Source organism: Tiliqua scincoides, chromosome 6 (assembly GCF_035046505.1).
Source record: "Tiliqua scincoides isolate rTilSci1 chromosome 6, rTilSci1.hap2, whole genome shotgun sequence".
NCBI classification, from domain to species: Eukaryota; Metazoa; Chordata; class Lepidosauria; order Squamata; family Scincidae; genus Tiliqua; species Tiliqua scincoides.
Window position 1 is genome coordinate 7505890 of NC_089826.1, and position 23839 is coordinate 7529728.

Here is a 23839-nt window from a genome sequence, read left to right on the forward strand (position 1 = left end):
ATCATGGATGTCATTGAAGAGGCCATCTCTGCTGACCAGGTCGAAAGCCTTCGTGAGATCTATGAAGGCTATAACGAGTGGCTGTCGTTGTTCCCTGCATTTCTCCTGCAGTTGTCTAAGGGAGAATACCATATCAGTTGTGGACCTGTTGGCTCGGAATCCGCACTGCGATTCTGGATAGGCGCTCTCTGCAAGTACCTGGAGCCTCTTTAGTGCAACTTGGGCAAACAGCTTTCCTACAATGCTAAGGGGAGGGATGCCGCGGTAGTTGTTGCAGTCACCCCTGTTGCCTTTGTTCTTGTACAGCGTGATGATGTTTGCATCCCTCATGTCTTGAAGTACTCCACCTTCTCTCCAGCAGAGACAGAGGATTTCAGATGATCTCTTTGCAGCATTTTAGAACTTCAGCAGGGATGCTGTCTTTTCCAGGTGCCTTGCTAAAAGCAAGGGAGTCCAGGGCCACGTGAAGTTCTAGGGTTGGTTCACTGTCAAGCTCCTCCAGCACAGGCAGGCACTCAAATGTTCAGCGCTTCTTTGGTGACTACATTTTCTCTGTAATATAGCTCAGGATAGTGCTGCACCCAGCGTTCCATCTGCTGAGCCCGATCCTGGATGACCTCGCCTGCGGCAGACTTCAGAGGGGCAATTTTCTTCTGTGTTGGACCTAGGGCCTGCTTGATACCATCATACATCCCTTTGATGTTGCCCGTGTCAGCTGCTATCTCTATCTCGGAACAGAGCTGGAGCCAGTAGTCGTTAGCACATCTCCTGGCAGTCTGTTGGACTTTGCTACGAGCAGCTTGGAGGACCTGCAGGTTGCGCTCACTGGGACAGGCCTTGTATGCTGCTTGAGCTCTCCTCTTTTCCTCAATGACTGGTTGGACTTGCTGGGGGATCAGCAAGTGGTGCTCTTGACAGAATGGAAAACAGAACCCTATAAATGCCTGCAGATTAAACAGGCTGTTAAAAACACAACAGCGACTTACAAAGGTGGCAGCCCTAATTTTTTTTTTTAATGTACCAATGAGGCTTGCCACTGTGCTTTGTCTGTGCTCACTGACAGCCCAATCCTATGCATGTCTACTCAGAAGTCAGTCCCATTAGAGTCAGTGGGGCTTGCTCCCAGGAAAGTGTGGATAGGATTGGGCTGTGAGCCTTTCCAGAAATCCAAGGATGACTTTTAGCCCAACAGAGCACTTAAATGCCAGGAAAGACTGGAGCTGCAATCCTATCCACACATACCTATAAGCCACATTCCCCATACCTATAGGGAATAAGCCATGCTAACTAGAATGGGGCTTCCTCTGGAGTAGATAATGCACAGGATTGGGCTCTGAGCAGGCTGAATTAATGGTTCCCAAACTTTTTAGCACCGGGACCCACTTTTTAAAATGACACTATGTTGGGACCCTCCCGGGTTAGCAGACTTTTTAAAAAAGAGGTCTAGGAATACTTTATTTCTAAATAATAACCAGAAAAAAGACCCTCAATTATTTATCTCCCCATATCTACACAAGCTTGCAAATTGCAGGAGCTGAGCTCTTTGCAGGGTCATCGCTTAGCAGCTACAGTACCTGGGTTTGGAACAGCGTCGGGGCTGGAGGCTGTGGGTGAGCTGATCTCACCCCCCCTTTGGCGACCCACCAGTGGACCCACCGTTTGGGAACCGCTGCCAGATGCCAGTCGAAGGTGCAGGAGGGCGGGGCAGAGACGCCTGCGGGCTGCGCTCTGAGCGTGCGCTGGAAAGCGAGCTGCTCATCCGGCCGCCTGATCGGCGTCGCTGCGGCTGCGGCCATGGGGCGCGGGTGCCGGGGCTGCGCGGGGCTGCTGCTGCTGCTGGTGCTGCTGCGCGGTGGGGCGGCCGCGGGCTCCAGGGCGGCCCTGCTCTGCAACGTCAGCCTGGACAGCCCTCCGGAGCACCGCTGGGAGCCGGTCCTGCGCTTCTTCGACCCGGGCTTCCTGCGCACCGCCGCCCGGCGCATCATTGAGTGAGTGCCCGGCTGGGGCTGCTGCGCCGGGCTCTGCGGAGGGGAGGGGGCAGGTGCGGCAGAGCCTCCTTGTACGGTGGGTGAGGGGGGACAGGCGAGGCAGAGCCTCCCTGTGCGGTGGGTGGGTGGGAGGGGTCCAGTTGAGGCAGAGCCTCCCTGTGCGGTGGGTGGGTGGGAGGGAGTGGGCAAAGTGAGGCAGAGCCTCCCTGTGCAGTGGGTGAGGGGGGGCAGGTGAGGCAGAGCCTCCTTGTGCAGTGGGTGGGTGGGAGGGGTCCAGGCGAGGCAGAGCCCCCCTGTGCGGTTGGTGGGTGGGAGGGGTCCAGGTGAGGCAGAACCTCCCTGTGCGGTGGGTGAGGAGGGACAGGCAAGGCAGAGCCTCCCTGTGCAGTGGGTGGGTGGGAGGGGTCCAGGTGAGGCAGAGCCTCCCTGTGCGGTGGGTGGGTGGGAGGGAGTGGGCCAAGTGAGGCAGAGCCCCCCTGTGCAGTGGGTGGGAGGGGGCAGGTGAGGCAGAACCTCCTTGTGCAGTGGGTGACGGGGGGACAGGTGAGGCAGAACCCCCTGTGCAGTGGGGGGGAGGGCAGGTGAGGCAGAGCCTCCCCACCAGAGTCCCTTATCAAACGCTGCTGCCATGTGAGCCGTTCAAGCACTTACAACCCACATGCTTTTCATGCTCTGCGCATGGGTTGTGAAGGACTCCAGTGGGGAGGCTCTCCCTCCCTACCCACTGCACACCCCTGGTCTGCAGAGGCGGTGTTGTCTGTTTCCCACCCTTGGCTGCCTTTTCCTGTAGCAGTTCGGTGGGTCCCGGACAGACTGTTCTAAAAAGTGGGTCTCGGTGCTAGTAAGTCTGAGAACCGCTGGTCCAGGGTCCATTATCTTTCCTAAGAGCTGCCTGAGAGACAGTATGTAGCACTGTATGCAGTAAGGCAACAATCCCATGCAAATACATCTGGAAGTCCTTTTGGGCCCAGTGAGGCTTGCTTTGCAGTAAACCTACAGAAACCTGCACTAAATACACTGTTTACCTATATTTGGAGTGTTTTCGGATACCATTTTAAAATGCGCCTACATCTGCTTTAAAGCTATTGCAGTCCAGTCCAGCAGTTTGGGATGAAATAAGCTGCTAGATCTTTAAAGGAAGTGTAACCATATCCAAAGTAGGAATCAGTGGCAGGGGAAAAGAATCCTGTTCTAATTTTTTGCTGTGTCCTATTGTATCCTTGTGCGATACAAGGACATCTGCAAGAAGGATCTGAAGGCCTTAGGAGTGGACCTCAACAAGTGGGAAACCCTGGCCTCTGAGCAGCCCGCTTGGAGGCAGGCTGTGCAGCATGGCCTTTCCCAGTTGGAAGAGACACTTGGCCAACAGTCTGAGGCTAAGAGGCAAAGAAGGATGGTCTATAGCCAGGGAGACAGACCAGGGACAGACTGCACTTGCTGCCAGTGTGGAAGGGATTGTCACTCCCGAATCTGCCTTTTCAGCCACACTAGACGCTGTTCCAGAACCACCTTTCAGAGCGCGATACCATAGTCTTTCGAGACTGAAGGTTGCCAACTAACTAATAGGCTGTGACTGTGGAGGTGTCATTATGAGCTTCTGAACTGTAAAAGCTGAGCGCCTAACAGCTGCTAGAAGCATTTTCTATCTTGCCAAACAAGGGTGGGCCTGGGAACATGGCCTGGGAATGGCTTTTCCTCCTTCCAGCCCCACCTTCTGGATTGCTGTCCACGCTCTGGAAGTAATTGAAAAGGAGATGGTATGTCAGTGTCTGAAGCTGCTGCTATCTCTTCCCTTCCCAATCATTTTCCTGGCTCTGGAGATTAATCCAGAAGAGGACGACAGCCCAGCTTGAGGCTGGATGAACAAGCGGGGTGAGCAGGGAACTTGGAGACAGTGGGAGAAGTGTGGGGCACCCCCCTTCCAGCCCACCACAGCTTGGGTGGTGAGCAGCCACTTCTCCCTGCCTTATGGGTGGGCCAACTCTCCTTCTGAATCATTTCAGAGAGGCCTCACAGCTTGCTGGAGAGGTGTGAAGCACCTCCTTCCAGCCCACCACAGCTTGGGTGGTGACCATCTGCTTCACCCTGCCTTATGGGTGGACCAGCTCTCCTGAATAACTTCAGAGAAGCCTCACAACTTGCTGGACATTATTGAGACAGACTTTAAAATGAGGGGGGTGTTGTTTGTAAGACTGGAGCCCGCACTTCTCGCAACTAATTTCCTAGTGATTAAGCATTGAGCACACTCTGTTGTGAGAGCATTTTGCATCTGCTCAGAAGTCGTCTTATTGCTTCGTATGATCACTGTCTGAACCGTTGTACTAAAATCAGCTTCTGCGCCTGATGAACCATGACTGACATAAAGTCCTGGATCTCTGACCTTCTAACATAGATCATGTGTTTTCCTACTGAATTATAGCCCTTCCATCAAAGTCAACAACCAAGTGTATTGCTTTGCTTCTTTTCCAGGGAATCTGTCCCCGAGTGGGTTCGTCCTGTCCTTGAGCCTCTAGTTGAAAAATTGGATTATTTCGTTCCTCAGCCGTTTGCAGGAGAGATCCGGGGAATATGCAAAAGTGTGGGGATGAACGTTGGGGACCTAATCTTGCTCAACTTGGCCTATGAATCCACTGCGTAAGTGTCAGTGTAGAAAAGACTGTTTTGGAGAAATTGATGAGAACTTGCTGACTTCTGATGGAAGCAGAGACAGCCCTGGGGGTACCACCTGGTGCATTGCATACTTGGAGAAACTCGGCAATCTAGAAGTTCAGGGGTGACATAATGATGTAATCAATGTTGTCCCCCACCATCTAGGCTATTGCATTGTTTTAAATGTCGCATTGTTTTAAATGTCGCAAGCTCACCTCCGGACTGCTTCGGGCTGTTTGGTAATCTTTAGTCTGCTCAGAGCGAGGAGGTGCTATGTCTTCTCTTGTGGTGGTAGCGGTGGCGGCGGAATTGGAATATACAAGGAGGAAGAAAGCAGGGTTGTTGTTCTCAGCACCAACCGTGTGTTCTTTCCAAGTTCATGTGCTTCACTCTGGGTCTGTTGCTCCTTGTACTGGAATGAAAGTTTATCTCTTTCTTATTTATTCGATACTTGAAGGGCACTGATTTTCAAAGATCAGTTCTTCTCAGTGACCTCAGTGACACTCTAAGCCAGCCACTTTCAACCACTGTGCCGTGGCACACTGGTGTGCCGCGAGTGGTCCACAGGTGTGCCACAGGAATTTGGGGGAAGGTCATTTATTAATAGGGCCAGTGGGAGATGTGAGCCCCCACTGGCAGCATGGTGTGCCTTGTCAATTGTCAAATACCTGGTGGTGTGCCTTGACCATTTTAGTGCCTTATCAGTGTGCCTTGAGATGGAAAAGGTTGAAAATCAGTGCTCTAAACCCACCTACTCTCCTGTGTCGTCGTCCCCCACGCTTCCATTTCCTTTGCCAATCCTGGGGGGGGGGCAGGTAGGAGGGTGGCATTTTGTCAGATTATGGGGCAGCATTTGGTAAATTGCCTCAAGTACTAGGAGGTCTAGGGCTGGCCCTGGTCTGAAGATGCTTGAAACCAATGCTCTTTGGAGAAGGAATGTGGATACCGGAAGCCAGAATGTGATACCAGATCAGAAAGATCCATCTGAAATGTTGTGGAAAGATAGAACCTTTCTTCAATTGTAAAAATTGTTCTACGGGGATTTAGAACAGCCTGCCTTTGTAAACCGCCTTGAATAAAGTCTGAGGAGAAATCTGACAACCAACAATCTGAAGGCCTTAGGAGTGGACCTCAACAAGTGGGAAACCCTGGCCTCTGAGTGGCCCACTTGGAGGCAGGCTGTGCAGCATGGCCTTTCCCAGTTTGAAGAGACACTTGGCCAACAGTCTGAGGCTAAGAGGCAAAGAAGGAAGGCCCATAGCCAGGGAGACAGACCAGGGACAGACTGCACTTGCTCCCGGTGTGGAAGGGATTGTCACTCCCGAATCGGCCTTTTCAGCCACACTAGATGCTGTTCCAGAACCACCTTTCAGAGTGCAATACCATAGTCTTTCGAGACTGAAGGTTGCCAACATATTATTATTATTATTATTATTATTATTATTATTATTATTTGGGAATAAGGCAGATAACAATTGCTAAAATAAATAATGAAAGAATGAATCTTTATTCCATTCCAAAGAGGAAGCAGACAAAAGTCAAGCTTATGGATCAAACTAGAGCTTGCGAGGAATGTGCAATTCATGTCAAGATCCGAAACCTTGCATGCTTCCTCCATTGATACACTAATAACACACACAGAAGGGTACCATTGTTCCCCCCTGCAATTTTGAGAATTAAGTTGTGAGGGAGGGGAGGAGCCTGGGCATGTGTGTGGCATGAGTATGCACATCTGTAGTTTTGTGTGGCCAGTTTGGGATCAGGAGTATCATCTGAAAGAACCTTCTATCCCCAGTACCCGCCAAAAGGTGTGTTGTACCACACAAGCTGAGAATGCGCTCTAGAATAGCGCAATGCTGACTGGTCGCAACAGGGAAGGGTTTATAATGACATGCAAGTTGTTATTCGGGGAAACTTGTTTGCCATTACAGATTTTGTTTTACTTCTTTATTTCAAAGACTTGTAGGCTACTCACTCCCCCATATTGGACCCCCAATAGGCTTCTGGAGGTTTCTAGGGAACAAGTCAGCCAACTGTTACCTTAAGGCTTTAGCAACTTTTTTGTTCTTCGTGCAAATTAAACCTATTTGTGTAGGTGTGTGTTTGCCTTAATATATGTGACCTCTACCATTCCAGAGGGGAAGGACACACACACACACACACACACACACACACGCACACACACACACACACACACGGACAGCTAGCTCTACAGACCACACACTGAGGCTTCCACTCTTCCCAATCTCTGCAAATCCTACAAAAAGTGTTCCCCCCTCTGCCCCTTGCCATTACTGTAGTCTAAAAGGTGCTCATCAGCTGTCATGACTATCTAACTGGGGTTGTGGCTCTTGATAATGCAATTGTGGCTACACATCTATTTCTCCTACTGGGCCAGGGTGATGATCTGCAGAGGTTCTCAGATGGAGCCTTCCTCAAGATTACATTTCTTATGTTTGCTGTTAAGAACATAAGAAATGTGACTTATTAAGTGTGACTTAAGAAAGGTGACTCATTTTGTTTGGTGAGCAGAAGTGGAAGGTTCAGTTTCGTTTCCTTATCTGTCTGCACTCGTGTGGTGTTTACTATAACTCTACAGCCAGCGAGTTGACTAGCTAGTCCAAATTGCTATGTGAAATTTAATCCCGATAAGTCCAACAGATGGAAGAGTTTGCAAAAAAGAAAAACTTCCAGGCGCCATTGCAGAATAATCAGGGTTATCACCTGTCCTGTCTCAGGAATGCACTCCACTATTTTGGGTAGGGCCCACTGGAAGGGCCCTAGCTGGCTCTTGTACCTGCTATTTGAATCACGGTTAATGATGGCCTCTGATGACAACCTTAGAGTTTGGGTACATTCATATGGGAGCAGATGGTATATTGTGAAATATTTAAGCTGAACATGAAAGATAAACATTGCTGAATCAGAGCAATTCTGTCTTGTCCAGCACTTTGTCTTCTGGGAGAATCTGGCCAGATATCCCTGGAATACGCAGGCCAGGATGCAAGACAGGCACCCCCTGTGGGCTTGTTGCCATCATCTGGTGTCTGGAGTTTTTGCTTTTTCTCCACCTGGAAGTTCCCTATAGCTGTCATGGCAGATCTGACCTCCAGAGCAGAAACACGCTCAATTCAAGTTTGACATCTCTCAACCCCTAAATAACAAAATTGCTTCTTTGCGATGAAGCAGGCTCAGGAAACCAAGCTAAGAGCACAAGCCTGTGCTTGTCTGCTCAGAAGAAAGCCCTGTTGTCTTCAGTGGGGATTACTCTCAGGAAAGCATGCGTAGGATTGCAACCTAAATAAAAGACCAAATGGAAAATAACTGCTCTGAGCTACACTGTGTCGTGCATGTATAAATGCAGTTCTTTGCAAGCTGACTTCTCCGTTTCACTGGAAGGGAAACCATGCATGCATTCCTTTGGGTGTTCATAAAACTGTTCTTTCCATTGCAATGAAAGTAGAAGTTCCTGCAGGTGGAATTCTCCGAGCTCCTGTGCTTAGAAGGAACCATTGATTGGGCAATTTGTGTTCCAAAACAGGGATGGTCACCTATTTTACTTAGAGCGCAATCCTAACCCCTTATGTCATTGCTTTCCAGCACTGGCATAGCAGTACCAATGGGACATGCGCTGTATCCTGCAGTTGGATGTCACTCACAGAGGCCTCCTCAAAGTGAGGGAATGTTTCCTTCCTTCCCTTGGAGCTTCATTGCCCTTATGTCAGTGCTTATGTCAGGGGTTAGGATTGTGTCCTTAGTGGAATTTGTCTTCTAGACAAGATGGCACAAAATATTTGTGTGCACTGGTCATTTTCCCGCTCCTTCTGTTCTTGTCCTGCAGATTCTGCACCAGTATCATTGCACAAGATAAGAATGGGAATGTATATCATGGCCGGAATTTGGATTATGCGTTTCAAGATATTTTAGGCAAGCTTACTCTTGATGTGGACTTCCTAAGGAATGACAAGGTAAATGTATGGCAGAGATAGCAGCGTTTAAGAACCTCTTAGAAATAAGAGAGAGCTTTAAAAACAAAAAGGCAAGCTTGCATTTCACTAGTTGCATTTTAGCAGGTCAAATCTTGTGAACAGTGCCAGGAAAGAAATTACATAAAGAAAATGCAGGTGTCCCCCGTGTTCTGAAGGTTCATTTCCCCACAATCTGCTCTTTCAACACATTTCAGTTATACCCAGAACTCATTCATTCAATGCATGTTCCACTCTTTCAACCTCTGTCTGCTGTTCTAAAGGCAAAAAATGGCCTCCCCCATGTTGATTTGCATATAATGTGATTCAAACTGTTTGAGAGAGAGAGAGAGAGAGAGAGAGAGAGAGAGAGAGAGAGAGAGAGAGATGCCCGTACATACCCCTGCTTTTCAGAATTTGAACACCAAGATCTCTCTCTCTCCTTGCCACAGTAAATGTCCCATTTATCCATGGTTTCAGTATCTGCCGGGGGGAGGGAGGGGTGGCAGCCCCAGGAATTTATCCCCCACAAATTTGGAGGGATGTCTGTAAAAGCATAATACTGATGACCAGAAATTTGGCAGATCTGAGGTCTGTTGTGAAGCTGAAGCCGAGCGATTCCATCTGCTCTGAGCGTGGGAGAAGGAGGCCAGAATGTGAAACCAGATCAGAGTGAAACACCTGGACTGTTGTGGTTCTTGAAAGATAGAACCTTCTTTCAATTGTAAAAATCCCTACGGGGATTTAATAAGCCTGCCTATGTAAACTGCCTTGAATAAAGTCTTGAATAAAGACCAAGAAAGGCGGTATATAAATACCTGTTTATTATTATTATTATTATTATTATTATTATTATTGTGATATATGGAATGTTGTTGTGGTTGGAGCACATTGACTTGGTTACATCTCTTTGCTCAGCTACAAAGCTGGCTGGATGAGCTTGATCACAGCCCTGTTTCTCAGTCTGCCCTACCTCAGAGTTAGAGCGAGGATAGAATGGGTCGTCACCACATGTATTGCTCTGAATTGAATCCAGATCTGATTACGTAATAAACACACCCATGCTTGAAAGACTTGTTCCCCACTCTTTTCATGTTGGTAAATTAGAACTAGTGAACAGCACAGAGTCAGTGCCTTTTACCCTTTCATTCATTCCCCCTAAACCCTGACTCAAGCATTTTAAGTGTTAGGTTCTCATTCGTAACTTCTAAATCAAGGCCTGCGTATTGCCTCAAGTTAAACGGTTCACACATCATCTCTGGCCTGGTGGTGCATTAAAAGCATCATTACTGATTCAGGCTGTTCTCTGTCCTGTAATTTTCAGGTAGTGTTCAGGGGAACTACGTTTTTGGGTTATGTCGGTTTATGGACTGGACAACGTCCATACAAGTTTACGGTCTCTGGAGATGAGCGAGGTGAGCCAAGCTAATTCTTTCTACTCCCCTCCCCCAGTGAACATGCCATGCTTTTCATAGTCTGCTCGAGCAGGGCCCTGGTTTAATTTACAATATTGGACTATCCAAATAGGTACAGTAATTAAAAAGTTGGACACTAACATCTCATTTTTCTGAGTCACTCGATTTTGTTTAAAGTGCTCTTTTTCCTTCTGACCCTTTGGGATGGGGCAGATTAAACACCACGAGATTTGCCCAGATTTGTGACAGCTGATTTCCCCCCCCCCCCACTTGTTTTTATAGCTGCTGGTGCCTGGTGGGAAAATGCGGTGGCTGCGTTCCTCAATCTGAACACTCCAGTAAGCTGGCTTATCAGGACTGTACGTAGTCACCATTTTATCCTTTTATATGCTTACTCCTCGCTATCGAAGACTTGCTGAAAATCTAAATTTTGAATTGTTTTGCCCTTTTCTGATTAAAAACTGTGCTGCTGTTTGTTAACATGAATTTGTTATCGGAAGAAGTTCTAGACGTCGTATGGATGGAGAAAGTGGTCTGTGCACAAAGAGACGTCCATGCCCCAGTGAGTTCACAGGCTGATGAGACAAGGGAAGGCTTTTAAAGAATGGGAGAAACATAAATGTGAGGATAAATCAGAGCAAGTTATGCATTAAGTTAAGTTACATTCACAGGCTTCGTGTCAGTGGAGAATGAGACATAAGATGTACAGCAAACTCTCATGGGTTTTTAGCCACTTTATATCCAAGTACCTATTTTCAGTTTTTATTCTGTGACTTCCTATTCTACCATACAGGTTTTGAATGTATGGTTGCAAAGCTGACATGGTTTTTGATATACGGATATGTGCCAATGACCGACAGCACATATGGTGGTAGTCCTGTAATGGAGCTGCAGTTCCTAAACTGTGGGCTGTGACCACCGGTGAATTGTGACCCAATTTTTGGTGGGCCATGGTGAGCTGTGGTGCTGATTTTTGATGGGTTGTGGCAGGCCTTGGCACAGCAAGGCATTTTGGGGTGTTACCTGGCGTTCTGGGGTGCCCCCCAACCACTGCGGCCATCGAAAGTTGCACAGTGATGACGTACCTTAACAAGGTATTTTGGAGAAATAATTCCCTCTGTTAAGGGATCCGTACCTGTAGGTGGACTTCAAGGCCTTAGAGAAGGTGAGATGGTGCCCAGACTGGCTCTCAGCAGAGCCCTCCTTTGCTATAGCTCATTCTCATGTCTTCATTTTTAACGAGCACCCATCTCCACCCATTTATTTGTGGCAAGTAGGAGAGACAGTAGTGAAAGCGGCTATTGCCTGATCTTTGACTCTGTGAATCTGTGTCTGGGGAGGAAGGAGGGGGGAGCCCACCTCTCAGGACATCAGACTGGTCAGCTTGTTGACCCTCTTCGCACTGGAGGGAGAAGGGGGGAGGTGCATCGAGTGTGGTTTATATTACCCTATTTATGCCTACTCGGAAGTCCCTTTGTGTTCAATGGGGCTTGTTCCCAGAAAAGTGTGCGTAGGTGTTTACATTTATAATTATGTTTGGAGTTGGGATCTTTGTCTGCTTTTATTAGTATGGGTGTGAAGGGCAGCTGCTTGGGTGAGCCTGTGATGGAAATATTTACGAAATTCATTCTCTGAGTCAATGCTAAACAGGCACAAACTCCTTTAAAAGCGTATAGAGCTTTTATTCACAAGCTATTTACAGATTAGAAATAGATTTGAGATTCAGTTTGGATACAGAAGTGTTACCCCCATGGTGGATCCTTTGTTTCTCAGAGAACCACACCCAAAACTTCTCTGTTATACCTTGCAACAAACAAAGTACCCATGTGACACTGCCATGTGGTTCTGTATGTCATTTCCCTTTCCTTATTTGGCATACTATGACACTTTAGTACAAGGTTCCAGCCCTAACTGGAAGTCTTCTACCCATCTAAGGCAAAGTTTATGTCTCACAACTTTAGTTACATAAGACCCTGGAATTTTCCTTTTGGGAAAGCTATGACACGCGTGTTTTCCTCTGCAGGTCAACTTGACATAACGGCTATCCTGTTTTCACAGAACACTAGTCACTGCTTTGGCTCTAACTTCGGTTGTTTTTCCTATCTGAGAGAAGTTAGGTTAAACCCTTTAAAATATCTATCACCTGCTTTGGGGCCCGATTCTATGCCTGTTTGCTCCAAGGAGTGGCCAGCAATCGGGTCAGGCCCCCTTGCACGCCGGCGCAAAAAACAGACAGCGCACAAATCTTTCTGTCACTGGCAAGATTATATTTATTGCTCTGAAAAGCCCTGAGAGGGCAGCTCCCATGCCTTTCAGCTCTCGAGTGCTATTGGGATGTGTGCAGACACAGGAAGTTTGCCAAAGGATGATTGCTAGTGTGGGAAGAGGGGCTAGTGAGGCTTTTACCATGAAGAAATTCCTGGGATGCACTGAACATACATGCAAATCCCACGTGGGTGGAAATTTCCCATGGAACATTCTTAAAAGAGGTGGTTTCATGGTGTGATCTGCCAGGCCAAGGTACTCACCCCTGCATCACACAGTTTGAGAAAGTCATTTATGTATCATTTTTATTCTGTGTCTGCTTTGCTGTAGACTTTGAGTGAAGCAGAAGATTTTGAATCTGCAGCTCAGATGCTGGCCAACACACCGATCATAGCAAGTGTCTATTACATCATTGGAGGCACGTCACCCAGAGAGGGTGCAGTCATTACAAGAAAGAGAAGAGGACCGGTCGATATTTGGCCCTTGGATCCTTTGAGTGGAGAGTAAGCAGCTGCTTCATCATGGGTTTTGCAGGTGTACAAAGCAGGTTTTGTAAAGGACGGTGTTTGAGTGGCTTTCATGCGTGAGCAGGAGAGCACCCTGACCTAGAAAATGTCCCAGGGCAATTCAAGCCTAAAATTATCCAGGGGCTGATGGTGTGCATTAAGTTGTTACTATATAATAAAATGAATAGAGGTATCTATTTACTAAGGACCAAATTCGATGGCGTAAAGGCAGATGAGTTTGTTTACTCATGACTTCTCCGTGTATAAAACAGGAGGTTGGTCCAGGGCTCCATCATTCTGTTTGCCACCCTTGCCATAGTGGGCCTTATCTTGCCCTCTAGTGAGGATCATAAGAGGAACCCCAGTCTTCCTTTGAAGCTTGGAACTGTGGAGGAGGTGGGTTTGTCCCTGATCAACACAGCCCAGGACCTCTCTTTAAGTCCAAGCTGGAGAGGAAGGGCAGGCCCTTTTCACAGTGGTTGGCAATTGTGATCTGATTGCTGTCCCTTGCCTTCAGAATGAATTCTAGCCTTTCCCTTTTGCTTCAGTGGGGCTGTCTGTGCTGGCAGTGCAATTGCCTCTTGCTGTCACCACATGAGCCCCAGGTTTTCCCGCTGGCTCCAAGTTTAGGATGGGCAGGATTGTCAGAGAAAGGTTGGGAAAACAGGTAAGGAGCTGTTGACAAATTAAAACTTGAGCTCTTTACTGACTCTTCTACTCCAGATTTTAGGGAGAGAAAACTGCATTAAGATGCCTTTTTAGATTGCACAGATATTAGATCTGAAATGTTTTTGGAAGGAACAGGTGTTGTCTCGTCTCCCCCCCCCCCCCCCCCCCCGCAAATAAAAAAAAATGCTGACCATGCAGATTTTATATTAAATGAGGGTGTTGAACTTGTCTTCTCTTTGTAGATGGTACCGGGTGGAGACAAACTATGACCATTGGAAAGCTCCTCCTCCTCGTGACGATCGAAGGTCTGTTTCACTGAGCGGTGCCTGTGACAAGATGACTTTTTCTAAAATGTAAAACAATGCCCACTGTACATGCTAGTGGACTCTTCTGTATAACGCGTTGTGATCATTGTGAATATATTAAGCTGACATTGAAATCCCCAAAACCAGAGAGGGACTGAGCAGGACTTTCATCCTAAGCACTGAAGTGCCAGCCTTTTTTCTCCTTAGGCTCATATCTTGAGCAGCATTACACTTTTCCTCCTCTCTCTGGCTTTTAGCTGGTCACCTCCCTTCTTTCATCTTTGGCCTCCTTTCTCAGCTGTCCAGGAGAGATCACAGTCTGTGCAGGTGTTTAGACTTCTCGCCCACTCTTGTGAAACACCTGGGCACTCTGTGGGTTGATATTGCAGTACTGTTGCCCCATGTTCTGCACCACAGCCCAGTGCTTCAACCAACAAAGCTTGGTGTCCTGCCTCCTTTCACCATTGGTTGGCAACCTTCAGTCTCGAAAGACTATGGTATAAGCCTACAGCACCCGGTATTCCCAAGCGGTCTCCCATCCAACTACTAACCAGGCCTGACCTTGCTTAGCTTCCGAGATCATGGTATAAGCCTACAGCACCTGGTATTCCCAGGCGGTCTCCCATCCAAGTACTAACCAGGCCTGACCCTGCTTAGCTTCCGAGATCAGACGAGATCGGGCATGTGCAGGGTAACAGTTTCACCATTGCTCACGTGACATATCACTTCTGTGGTGGTCCTGATTCTGGGACCCCTGCCATTAGACAGGGTGGATAAGACTCTGGACTGTAGTTTTCTTGTAAATACTGTTGGAGATGAAGAGAGAGAGAATTTTGGATCAGGACTGCTCTTTTCATTGTATTGTGGCCCCAGCTCAAATCATCCACGCTCATAAAGCTGGAATTTGTTGGGTGAGAGAAACTGTCAACCTGCAAACTGGAGGAGGGCTTTTGCCAACATGTCAAAAAAACTGGTTTTTGCCAACATGTCAATCTGGACGGAATCCCAAAGCACTGATCGTGCCTTTCCCTGGCAGCTGCTGTTGAAGTAATAAAGGGGAATGTCTGGTCCTTTTTGCAACAGGTAGATGGAGCAATCTGAGAAGAAGAGTCTTGACGCAATTTCGGCGACAATCTTTTTCATGTTCTGCGTTCTTGATTTGTGTGACAACCACTCTGTTGATCCGCGAATGTTTTTCCTCTTCTTACAGAACTCCAGCTATCAAAGCATTGAATGCCACTGGACAGCAAAACATTAATCTTGAATCTCTCTACCAGGTACGTCCTCTGTATTTATCCTGCTCTTAAAAAAAAAAAAAATCAGAATTGAAACTGTTCAGCTACAGTTGCTTTCAGGTGAGATTTTTCCAGCAGCATGAAAAAAGGGAGATTTTTGTCAAGTGAGAGAGACATCATTGCAGACTTGTTTTCCGGGGCTCAGCATGGTTGGCAGTGATTTATTGGCTGGGTGAAGAAAGGGTGAAGGAGAGTGATAAATTATCTGCTACCGGCACACTTTGTATTGCTAATTATAGAGTTTCCTGCAGAGCCATTTTTTTTTTCCTGCTCAAGCAGCAGTTGCTCAATCACATTTGGAAGAAAAGTTTCATAATTCACTTCCTAGCTTGGATGAGATCCATTGAGCAATCATGAGGAGATCATATGCATGTTATAAGAGCCAGATCTTCCACGACTGGGAGAACCTTGATCTCTATCAGCTGTTGGCATCATTCTTGTTGTAGGGCTTTGTTATCTTGCTGTTCCCAGACAGCCAAGTGCAGCATATCCTGATGCAGTCCCATCTCTGACAACATGCAGGCTTTTTTTTTTCTTTGTGAAATGGCTCCTTTCATGAGATTTCTGAGGCTTGGTTCAAACTTTATGCCAAACACTCTGGCGATTAGGGACAGTGAATTCTCTCTGACTTGACCCTTAAAATGAGGATGTTTTTCAAGTGTTCTAGCCGTGGATCCTCTCCTGTTTCCACTGTCCTGCCCTATATCCCCCCCTTTCCTTAAGGTCTGGCTATTTTTTTTCCCTGGGAAGGCATGGGAGCTGGCGGGCAAGGGAGTGACAGTAGGCTCAGCTTAAAGGGGGTTGAACTCAACTTGAAACAGGGCAGTCTATTTCTGTGGCAGGGAGGCCACATTTCAATGGTAGACAAAAACACCCCAGCTTATAAATGTTAACTTTTCTCAACCAATTTATTGCAGCTGGAAGGGAGAGTCGGAGAGTTGCTTTAGGAATTCTTGGTTGTTGCAGGTGATCAAGTGAGGGACCAATTGAAAGCCTTGAAAAATGTCCATTTTCCACCACACAGTTACTTGGGCTGAGTAGTAGCGCTGAATCTTGATACAGGGAGCAAGTCCTGGTGATCTCTAGTCCAGATGAAGCTCTGAGCCAACATCTGCATCCAGATTAAACCTTAGTTTTAGAAGATTGCAAAATGTGCTGTGAACCTTCTCACTTACCCTCTGTAATTGTGTTGCGTTGTTGAAGATTACTGTCTCACAGCAGAACCAAAATGGTTACGAACAGCTAGTAAAACAATCAGTAAAACACATGCATTTAAACAGTTTAACAAATGACAACAAACAGCTGCATTCCAAAGAGTTGCTGCCAACACTGCATTGACCAGATTTTGCCTTCACTACCCCTTCCATCGTCCCTCATTTGTGTAGTGTTGGTACATTGCTTGTGTGTTGATAAATTGTTTCCTACAGCTTTCTCTTGTGTCTGAACCAGCAAACTATGACTTGAGTGAGTCACGCAAACCAGGATTGCAAATCACTGTTGATCCTGGTTTGTGGTTTTGGAGGGTTCGGTCAAACCGTAGAGTTGCTAGTTCAGATGTCATGTCAAACCATGGTTTGATCAGACCAGGAAGTTATCTGTTAAGCCGAGTATGTGAGGGGAGGAGGAAGGGGTGGGAGGGAATGCTTAACTTGTTCCCACTTCTCCAAATTGTAGCCTGGAAGGATAATCTCAGTGCCACCTCTAGCTACCCTATCTCAGGCTCGGACAACATAACCCTCTCTTCCATTTTATTGTTTCAGGTTTTATCAGTAAATCCAGTGTTAAACAAGTAAGTATTTTTGTAACTGCTTATTTTGGTGACTTGTTTTTGAGTTACAATGTTAAATGGAACAACATTTTCACTGGGGAGGGAGAATCTCTTCAATGTAGTATTTATCTATACTACTTTTCTTATAGCTTTCTACACTTAGTGCGTAAGAGCATTCAGACATGCAGCCTCCTTACATACAGTGGGGACACCTGCACATTTATAGTACATGCAGACAAAGGGCAACATGGTGCAAAGAGATGGCAAGAAAAAGATCTAAGCAATTTGCTTAGGGGTAGGTGCACTTGCTTGCTGGAGGTGCATCTGTTTGCAGGTAACTTGACTCGTGGGTTCTGCACACAACGTAACTGTTTCAAGAAGCCAACTTGGAGAGGTCAGTTGTGCTGTCCTGTGGCATATTGCAGGGAAACCAGCTGGTCCAGACATGTCATAAGTTTCTTATTCTGCGTAGTCGTCACCATCACAGCAGGTGACTTGAGCAAGCAGCTTATTCAGATTGCTCTGCAAACCTATGGTGGTACTTGGCCTTTCATGTGAGAGTGATTTCAGGTGGCTGGTTTGAGTGTTGTACAGTACCCTGTTATACAGTAGATCCCTCCAAAGTTGGGATGTGTGAATGGGTTCCTTTGGGATACCTGATGAACTTACAGGGATGCAGGAACCCAATAAGATGGAAATGCAGATTGGAGGCAAGCTAGGTGACTCGCACGCTAGCGTCTCTTTTCTAGGTCAGGGTAGGCTTCAGAGAGGAAGGCTATGAAGGAGGTATTGTCTTCCCTTGCTTTCCTAACTGAGGCCTCGAAGGGAACATACTGAGCCTGTTATTTAGCAATGGAAGATGGTGTCCTGTTGGGGTTAAAGGACGGCATCTGGTTCAATGCATGATTGAAATGTTGATTTGATGTGCTAGAACTTGCCATAGAGTGGACTCATTCAACAGCTCTTCTCTGTGTGTAACTTGCATGTGGAAAGCAGTGGGATCCAAACGCTAGCTTGGATAGTCAAATTAATGATTGGGATTGGAACGAGAGACTTTTAATATGCCCAGTGCTTCTTTCATTCTTCATGTTTTCAACCAGCTTCACAATCTATACCACCGTAATGAGTGCTGCCTTCCCAGATAAGTATACAACACGGATCAGGACTTCAGTGTGAGAAATATGTAAGTCATGATATTTATGTGGATTGTCATCTGAATGAGCAACTCATAGCTCTTAATAAGTAATACATATTTAGTAGTATGATACTCGGTGTAACAGCTTTTCTTCCCTACCTCCTCCAATCTAGAGGGTTGAAACAGAGCTCCGCAGGGCTGAAGGTATGGGCAAAATCTCTATGTAGAAAGTGAACTGTGTGTTAAGTTGAGAGCACTTCTTCAGGTTTTGAATTTGGAGGGGTAAAGTGGAATATAAATCTAAATAAAGGCGATACTTGATGCAACTCTGGCTGCAATATCTGCCTTCTGCATAAGCTGGAAAGCTTCATTTTAAAGACCCTTTCCACTCTTATTTTTCCAGAAAGCCCCAGCTTGCTTTTGCATTTAGTAAAAATGAGCTCTTCACCAAGTAAATAAAACATTTGCAAATTGCAACTGTGACAGTAACATTGTTGGATTGGGGTGGGGGCTTGAGAAATCATCGATGTTCTCCAGTACAGATTTTGTTGCGTCTGGTGGCTACTCTCCTATTTTTATTTTTATTTTGGTAAAATTCAGCATTTGGTCATAACTCAGGGGTGTCAAACAAAATGCCCGTGGCTTGAACATAGCCCACAGAAGCTTTTTATCTGGCCCTCGGGCTCTCCCAGCATCACATCATTAGCCGCTGAGCTGGGCTGGCTTGTCACTGCTGAAAGGGCGGCCCGTGTGATAATTGGGCCTCTCCAATATCTTGAAGATATTATCAAGGTTTGTGTATTTATCTCTCTTTCATTTGCAGCTGATGAGATCCTAGGTGAGAAAAAAGGGCTTATTTCTGGGCATGATCTGCTTAATGACATCACTTCTGGCCCTCTGTGGGCATCGTGAATGCAATTTGGCCGACTGAATGAAACAAGTTTGACACCCCTGTTCTAATTTTCTGATTCTAAACACTTCAGATCCAGTCTAGTTCCTGGTTGGGAACAAACATCTCCAGATGCATCCATCATATTCAGCAGGGATTGGATAATCATTCCAGTGTTTGCATTCACACATCACATTAAATCTTGGTTCTCTCCATTGTCTCACTACATGCACAGCAGTGAAATTTGAGCAGCATAGAGACATTGCGGGGGGGGGGGGGAATGACTGTGCTGTTGTGGATTGAGATAAAGTGGAAGATTTTTCTCATTGTGTTTCTAGCTGGGACCTATACAAAGGACAGTAAAGCACACTGTTATTGGGTGTGCATCTGAGCAAAGCAGCTTGAATTGCCAGAAAATCTTAATCCATGAGTTTGGGGAAGCTCTTTTTGCTAATGAGATGGTGACTGATAAAGTAACATTTTTTGCAGTAGGTGTGGTGAAAATTAGATCACAAATGGTGAATAACGAGCTAAGAGACCATAGAGGTAACTTAACAGTTTTTAGTGTGTGTGTGTTTGCTGTATCAGTGGACTACGTTCTTGTGGATTTGTTTGAATATCTTTAGTTTTTTTGTAAAGATAGTTCTCTGCTGTGTAATAAAGAAATATTGATTGGTTGAAATTCAGTAGGCTTGCACTGGAAATGTGATTAGGATGGGGGCATTTGACTCCCACTGAGAAGAATGTGTCTGCACATAAAAAAGAATGTGTTGTGTGATTGTTTTTCTCACTTGTTCTTTTTAGTAAACCAGAAAAGGAATGAGGAAACAGAAGACTTCCTTTGAAAACACCACAAAGACTGACTTGTGTGTATAGAAAACAAGCACAGATCTGGCTCCCGTGCTCAGAAGTTCACCATCTTAACTTGCTTTGTAAAAAAAAAAATATTGGCCCTCAGTGAAGCATCTACCTGATGGAATCTGAGAAATCAGAGATGAGCATGAACAAGATTGCCAGCTGCTAAGGAACAGCTCTCTACCCTCCAGTGTAGAAGTTTGCATCTTCCTCATAATTAGCGAAAAGGAGCACAAACAATGCAAAGTACAAACATATGTGGTATGCCTCATTCATACAGACTGCAGGTTTCAGCTTTTCCTGGTGCTTAATTCCAGCTTACACGGCACATGATTACTCCCAGGTGATAGGAGGGCATAGTTTTCAAAACGCATCATATAGCCAACTTTTGGAAGCAAAGTGGATTTGGGTCTGATCTGTTTCAGGATGGGGATCTGCTTTGGAACTCTGTGTACAGTTACACTTGTTTGAGTTCCGCAGAAGAAAGGTCAAGTGAAAATTCCAGATTCTTCCCTAATTTTTGTGTGTTTTCTGCCTGCTTAAATTTTTGCAATCACATCAGAGGCTTCTGTGATGCCTCAGTATCCTAAAGGGTTGCTGAAACATCCGCAGATAAAAGGCATGATCACGGTCTTTGTTTAAGCATCATCACCTTTCTCTTGGGACTGGCGCCCCAAAACTTTTTTCTTACGTTCTCTCATTGCACTAAGTACGCCTTGTAAACGTTCACCCACCACCAGCTAGTAACTCGCATGCCCGTGTTGGGGTTGATTAATATTTTTGACTGTTTTTGAAATTGCAACATTGGGGAAAAGGTATCTTTGGTATTCATTATTTTGACGTCTGCTCTTTTCCAGTAAGCCTGTAGTGTGGTTGATTGGACGTTCTCCTTCTCTCCAGTCTATTCTTGAAAGGGTGTGTTTCCGCTACCGCTAACCTACAACCAGTTAAAAATTCCTAATCAGGGAGCTGGTTCATTGTGCCTTAGCAACTTTGTCCTGGGAAAGAGTCATCACCCTGCATCCTACTCCAGGGAAATTTTTCTTAAGTAATTCCCCCCGTGGCTCTCTTGGTAACAACCTCTGGAGCCAAGACATCTTGACTTTGCTCCACTCTTCGAAGCACCAGTGTCTCCCAGGAGAAAATGGGTAGAACCAACTTTCCTGTCCAAGTATCCCTGATTCTTAAAGTTCCTCTCGAAAAAGGAATTTTATGAAGGCCTCTTTTTTTAAGCTTTGATTCTCCAATGAGCTTCTGCTTGAGCTTTCAGGCAGGTTTTACAAATTTAATGATGTTCTTGGAATAAAATGACTGTTTTGCTGTGAGTATTTGGTGGAGAGCTTGGGCATAGGCTGTTGATCAAAGAGCAAACAGTGTTTGGGGTTTTTTCCCCTTATTGTGCGGCAGTCTGTCACCACGTAATGGTCTTTTCAGTGATGTTATAGAATGCCCACCCCAGAGAAGCTGCCTGTCTGAAATGCTATATGCATTCAGGTGCTGGTAAAAAAAACTTGGAAAAAATACCTATGCAGTTAAGGCTGTTTGAAAAATTTTCCACCTCATTTTTGTTTTACTGATTTGGGAAAATCTTATTTGCTTCTCTCTAGCTCCTGGGCACATTGTGGGTACTTTTCCTGGCTTGTTTTGTTCTCTCTAACTTATTTCATTTTAATATATGTGTTTTTGTCATGTGTACATGTTGATTTGAATATTTCATAAAATTAAATGGGAGTGTATATTCAAATTAAATTTGAATTCAAATTAAAACTATAATAAATCTTTAAATTGTGATATGAAATTGAGCATTCACGAAGTAACCTCACTGTAGGCCTGTGTGTGTGTGTGTGTGTGTGTGTGTGTGTGTGTTTTCTTCCTTGTTCCTGCCTGCAAAAAGGTGAAACTGTGTTTTGATGTCAACAATGAGAGTGTTGCCCTGGACTATAATGAGATCAGGATCTCACTCTAAGTGTCGCTACCTACTTACTTACACACTCTGCTTTATCTGGGGTTAAGTGAGCTTTGCGTTGACCCAGTTGATACAAAGCAGTGTCAAACAATTACACTTCCTAATTCCGTAATTGGTGCGGAAATGGGAAGTGTCAAGAATTGGGAGGGTGGGGTGTTCTATTAATTTGATTGGAAGTTGGTTCTGGACATGCAAAAGTAAATATTTGTACAAAGTATATTTCAGGTATAATAGTCATTTCTATAACAGGTGGTGATGGCCACTAGCTTAGACTCCTTTTAGACAAGGGCTACATCATTTCTTGGAAGATGAACAAATTAATAGCAGTAAGCATAATGGCTAAACATTGAACCTCCATATGCTGGGTGGGGGAGTATAACTGACTGAAAGTATACACGGGGGGGGGTGACTGTCTCCTTCTTGTGTTGCTTGTGTGCTGGCCATATTGGAGTTGGATTATTGGAGTAGATGAATGTTGATTTGATCTAACTAGCCAGTTTGTATTTGCTAGGGAAAGGTTTCCCTCAAGCTGCAAAAGGTTTCATGGGGGATCCTATCACAGGGACCAGAGCTCAGTAATAGAGCATGTGTTTTATATGCAAAAGGTTCCAGATTTAATTGCTAACATCTCCAGTGAAATGAATCTTTCCTTCAAGAGCTCTGCCAATAAGATTAGTAGACAATGCTGAGCTAGTAAGGACCTAAGTTCAGGATAAGGAAGCCATATGTAGTCAAATGGTAGATTTTGCAGACTCTAAAATTGTGCCCCACTGAATTCCATTTTCTCTTCATTCTGTTGCCTTGCAGTTCATCCACAGCAAAACATGAGCTCTTCCAGCCATCTCTGTGTAAATAATCCTGTGGAAAGGGGTATTGTTTGTACAGATTCATCCCTGCTGTATCTTTTCCCTAAAGCAGGGGTCTCCAAATCCCTGCTTGAAGATGTCACTTCCAGTCATGACATCACCTCCAGTGGGCCCTGAGATAATCGCATTCTTAAAAATGGGTCCCTGTGCGAAAAGTTTGAGAACTACTGCTAGAAGGTCAGAGTTAGCCGAATGAATAATTTCAAAAGGAATGGGATTGACCACTTCCTAATTACTTGGAACAGAAAATAGAATCTGTGGGCAAGGATGAAAACCGCCTTGAACCACACAGAGATAGGTTTAATTGCAGCTTGATCCATTCCCTGGTCATGTTCATTCAAAAGTAGCAAACCAATCCTATGGGATGTACTTATGAGTAAACAATAAAGGGGTCAAGCAGCCTGAAATCTACGTGAAGATTTAGCCAAAGCAACAATAATAGATGATGGTCCTTTGTCTCAGCACATCAATGCATGTCTATTCAGAAGTAAGTTCCATTGTGTTCAATGGGGCTTACTCCCAGGAGAGTGTTCATAAGACTGCAGCCTAGAAACATTTGCATGAGTCAGGTTGAGTTGAGTTCACCAAACCCAGTTCCATAAAGGACTTCTGCCACACAGTTTCTGTACCATTTTCCTAAAGTTCTGGAATACACCAGAAGACCAACAGCCTAGTCATTTTCTAGATTCAATAGTGTTGCCTTTTCACTGACTTTGTTTTGCTTAGTATTTCGTTTATGCTTTTTCACAACTCATGTCACCCACTTCCATTTTGGCGCTAAGGGATCTTGAGTGGATAAAATCCCTCTGTCGAGAACGATTCCTCTTGGGTCTAGAAAACAAGAGTTCTCATATGGGAGAGGTGCTGAAAGGTGTGCCTGTTTAGATCCTTGGACAAGACAGTGGACAGTATTCTTCATTTGTAATCCTCCTGGCGAATAATCCTAATCCGTTGCAGCTTGCTTGCTTTTCTCGTCATGGGGGAAGCTCTTAAAGAGCAGCCCACAGTAAATAAACCAGAGGGTCAGCAAAGCATCGAGATCTTCACGTGCAGGCTGAAGGAAAAGGAGAATGGAACTTTACCCCAAACATCCATGCGAACAGTGTATCCCGGGCAGGATTTTCATGCTGTTGGGCCTCTGAGGATAATTTACTCCATTTGATATCTCACAAGCCATCTGAATGCGCATGGGATCATGCTGAGAATTAATGGCGAGTCTTATAAATGCATAACCACAACAGAGAAACACAAGCTTTGAAGTTCAGTCATATCTTTGGAGGTTCTTCCTAAAAGCAGGCACTGG

At 45.6% G+C, this 23839-nt stretch overlaps 1 protein-coding gene and 1 pseudogene across 1 annotated transcript; one reads left to right on the top strand and one right to left on the bottom strand.

Annotated features, from left to right (window-relative positions):
• The first annotated feature begins 1791 nt into the window (after window positions 1-1791).
• On the top strand, window positions 1792-21502 carry NAAA (N-acylethanolamine acid amidase). Its single transcript, XM_066632182.1, has 11 exons — window positions 1792-1988; window positions 4458-4622; window positions 8479-8605; window positions 9927-10017; window positions 10300-10376; window positions 12613-12785; window positions 13700-13762; window positions 14973-15039; window positions 16818-16846; window positions 17926-18008; window positions 19654-21502. Exons 1-10 carry the CDS (start codon window positions 1795-1797, stop codon window positions 17999-18001), a joined length of 1062 nt encoding a protein of 353 aa, XP_066488279.1. The 5' UTR covers window positions 1792-1794; the 3' UTR covers window positions 18002-18008; window positions 19654-21502.
• LOC136656323 (5S ribosomal RNA) lies at window positions 14352-14473 on the bottom strand (annotated as a pseudogene).
• Window positions 21503-23839: the final 2337 nt, after the last annotated feature.

Bases quoted from the DNA above. Each gene is read 5' to 3' on its own strand.
- NAAA (XM_066632182.1), top strand. From the start codon at position 1,795: ATGGGGCGCGGGTGCCGGGGCTGCGCGGGGCTGCTGCTGCTGCTGGTG. The intron at 10,377-12,612 runs GTACGTAGTCAC...GCTTTGCTGTAG, and splicing joins TAAGCTGGCTTATCAGGACT to ACTTTGAGTGAAGCAGAAGA. The intron at 13,763-14,972 runs GTCTGTTTCACT...CTCTTCTTACAG, and splicing joins CCTCCTCGTGACGATCGAAG to AACTCCAGCTATCAAAGCAT.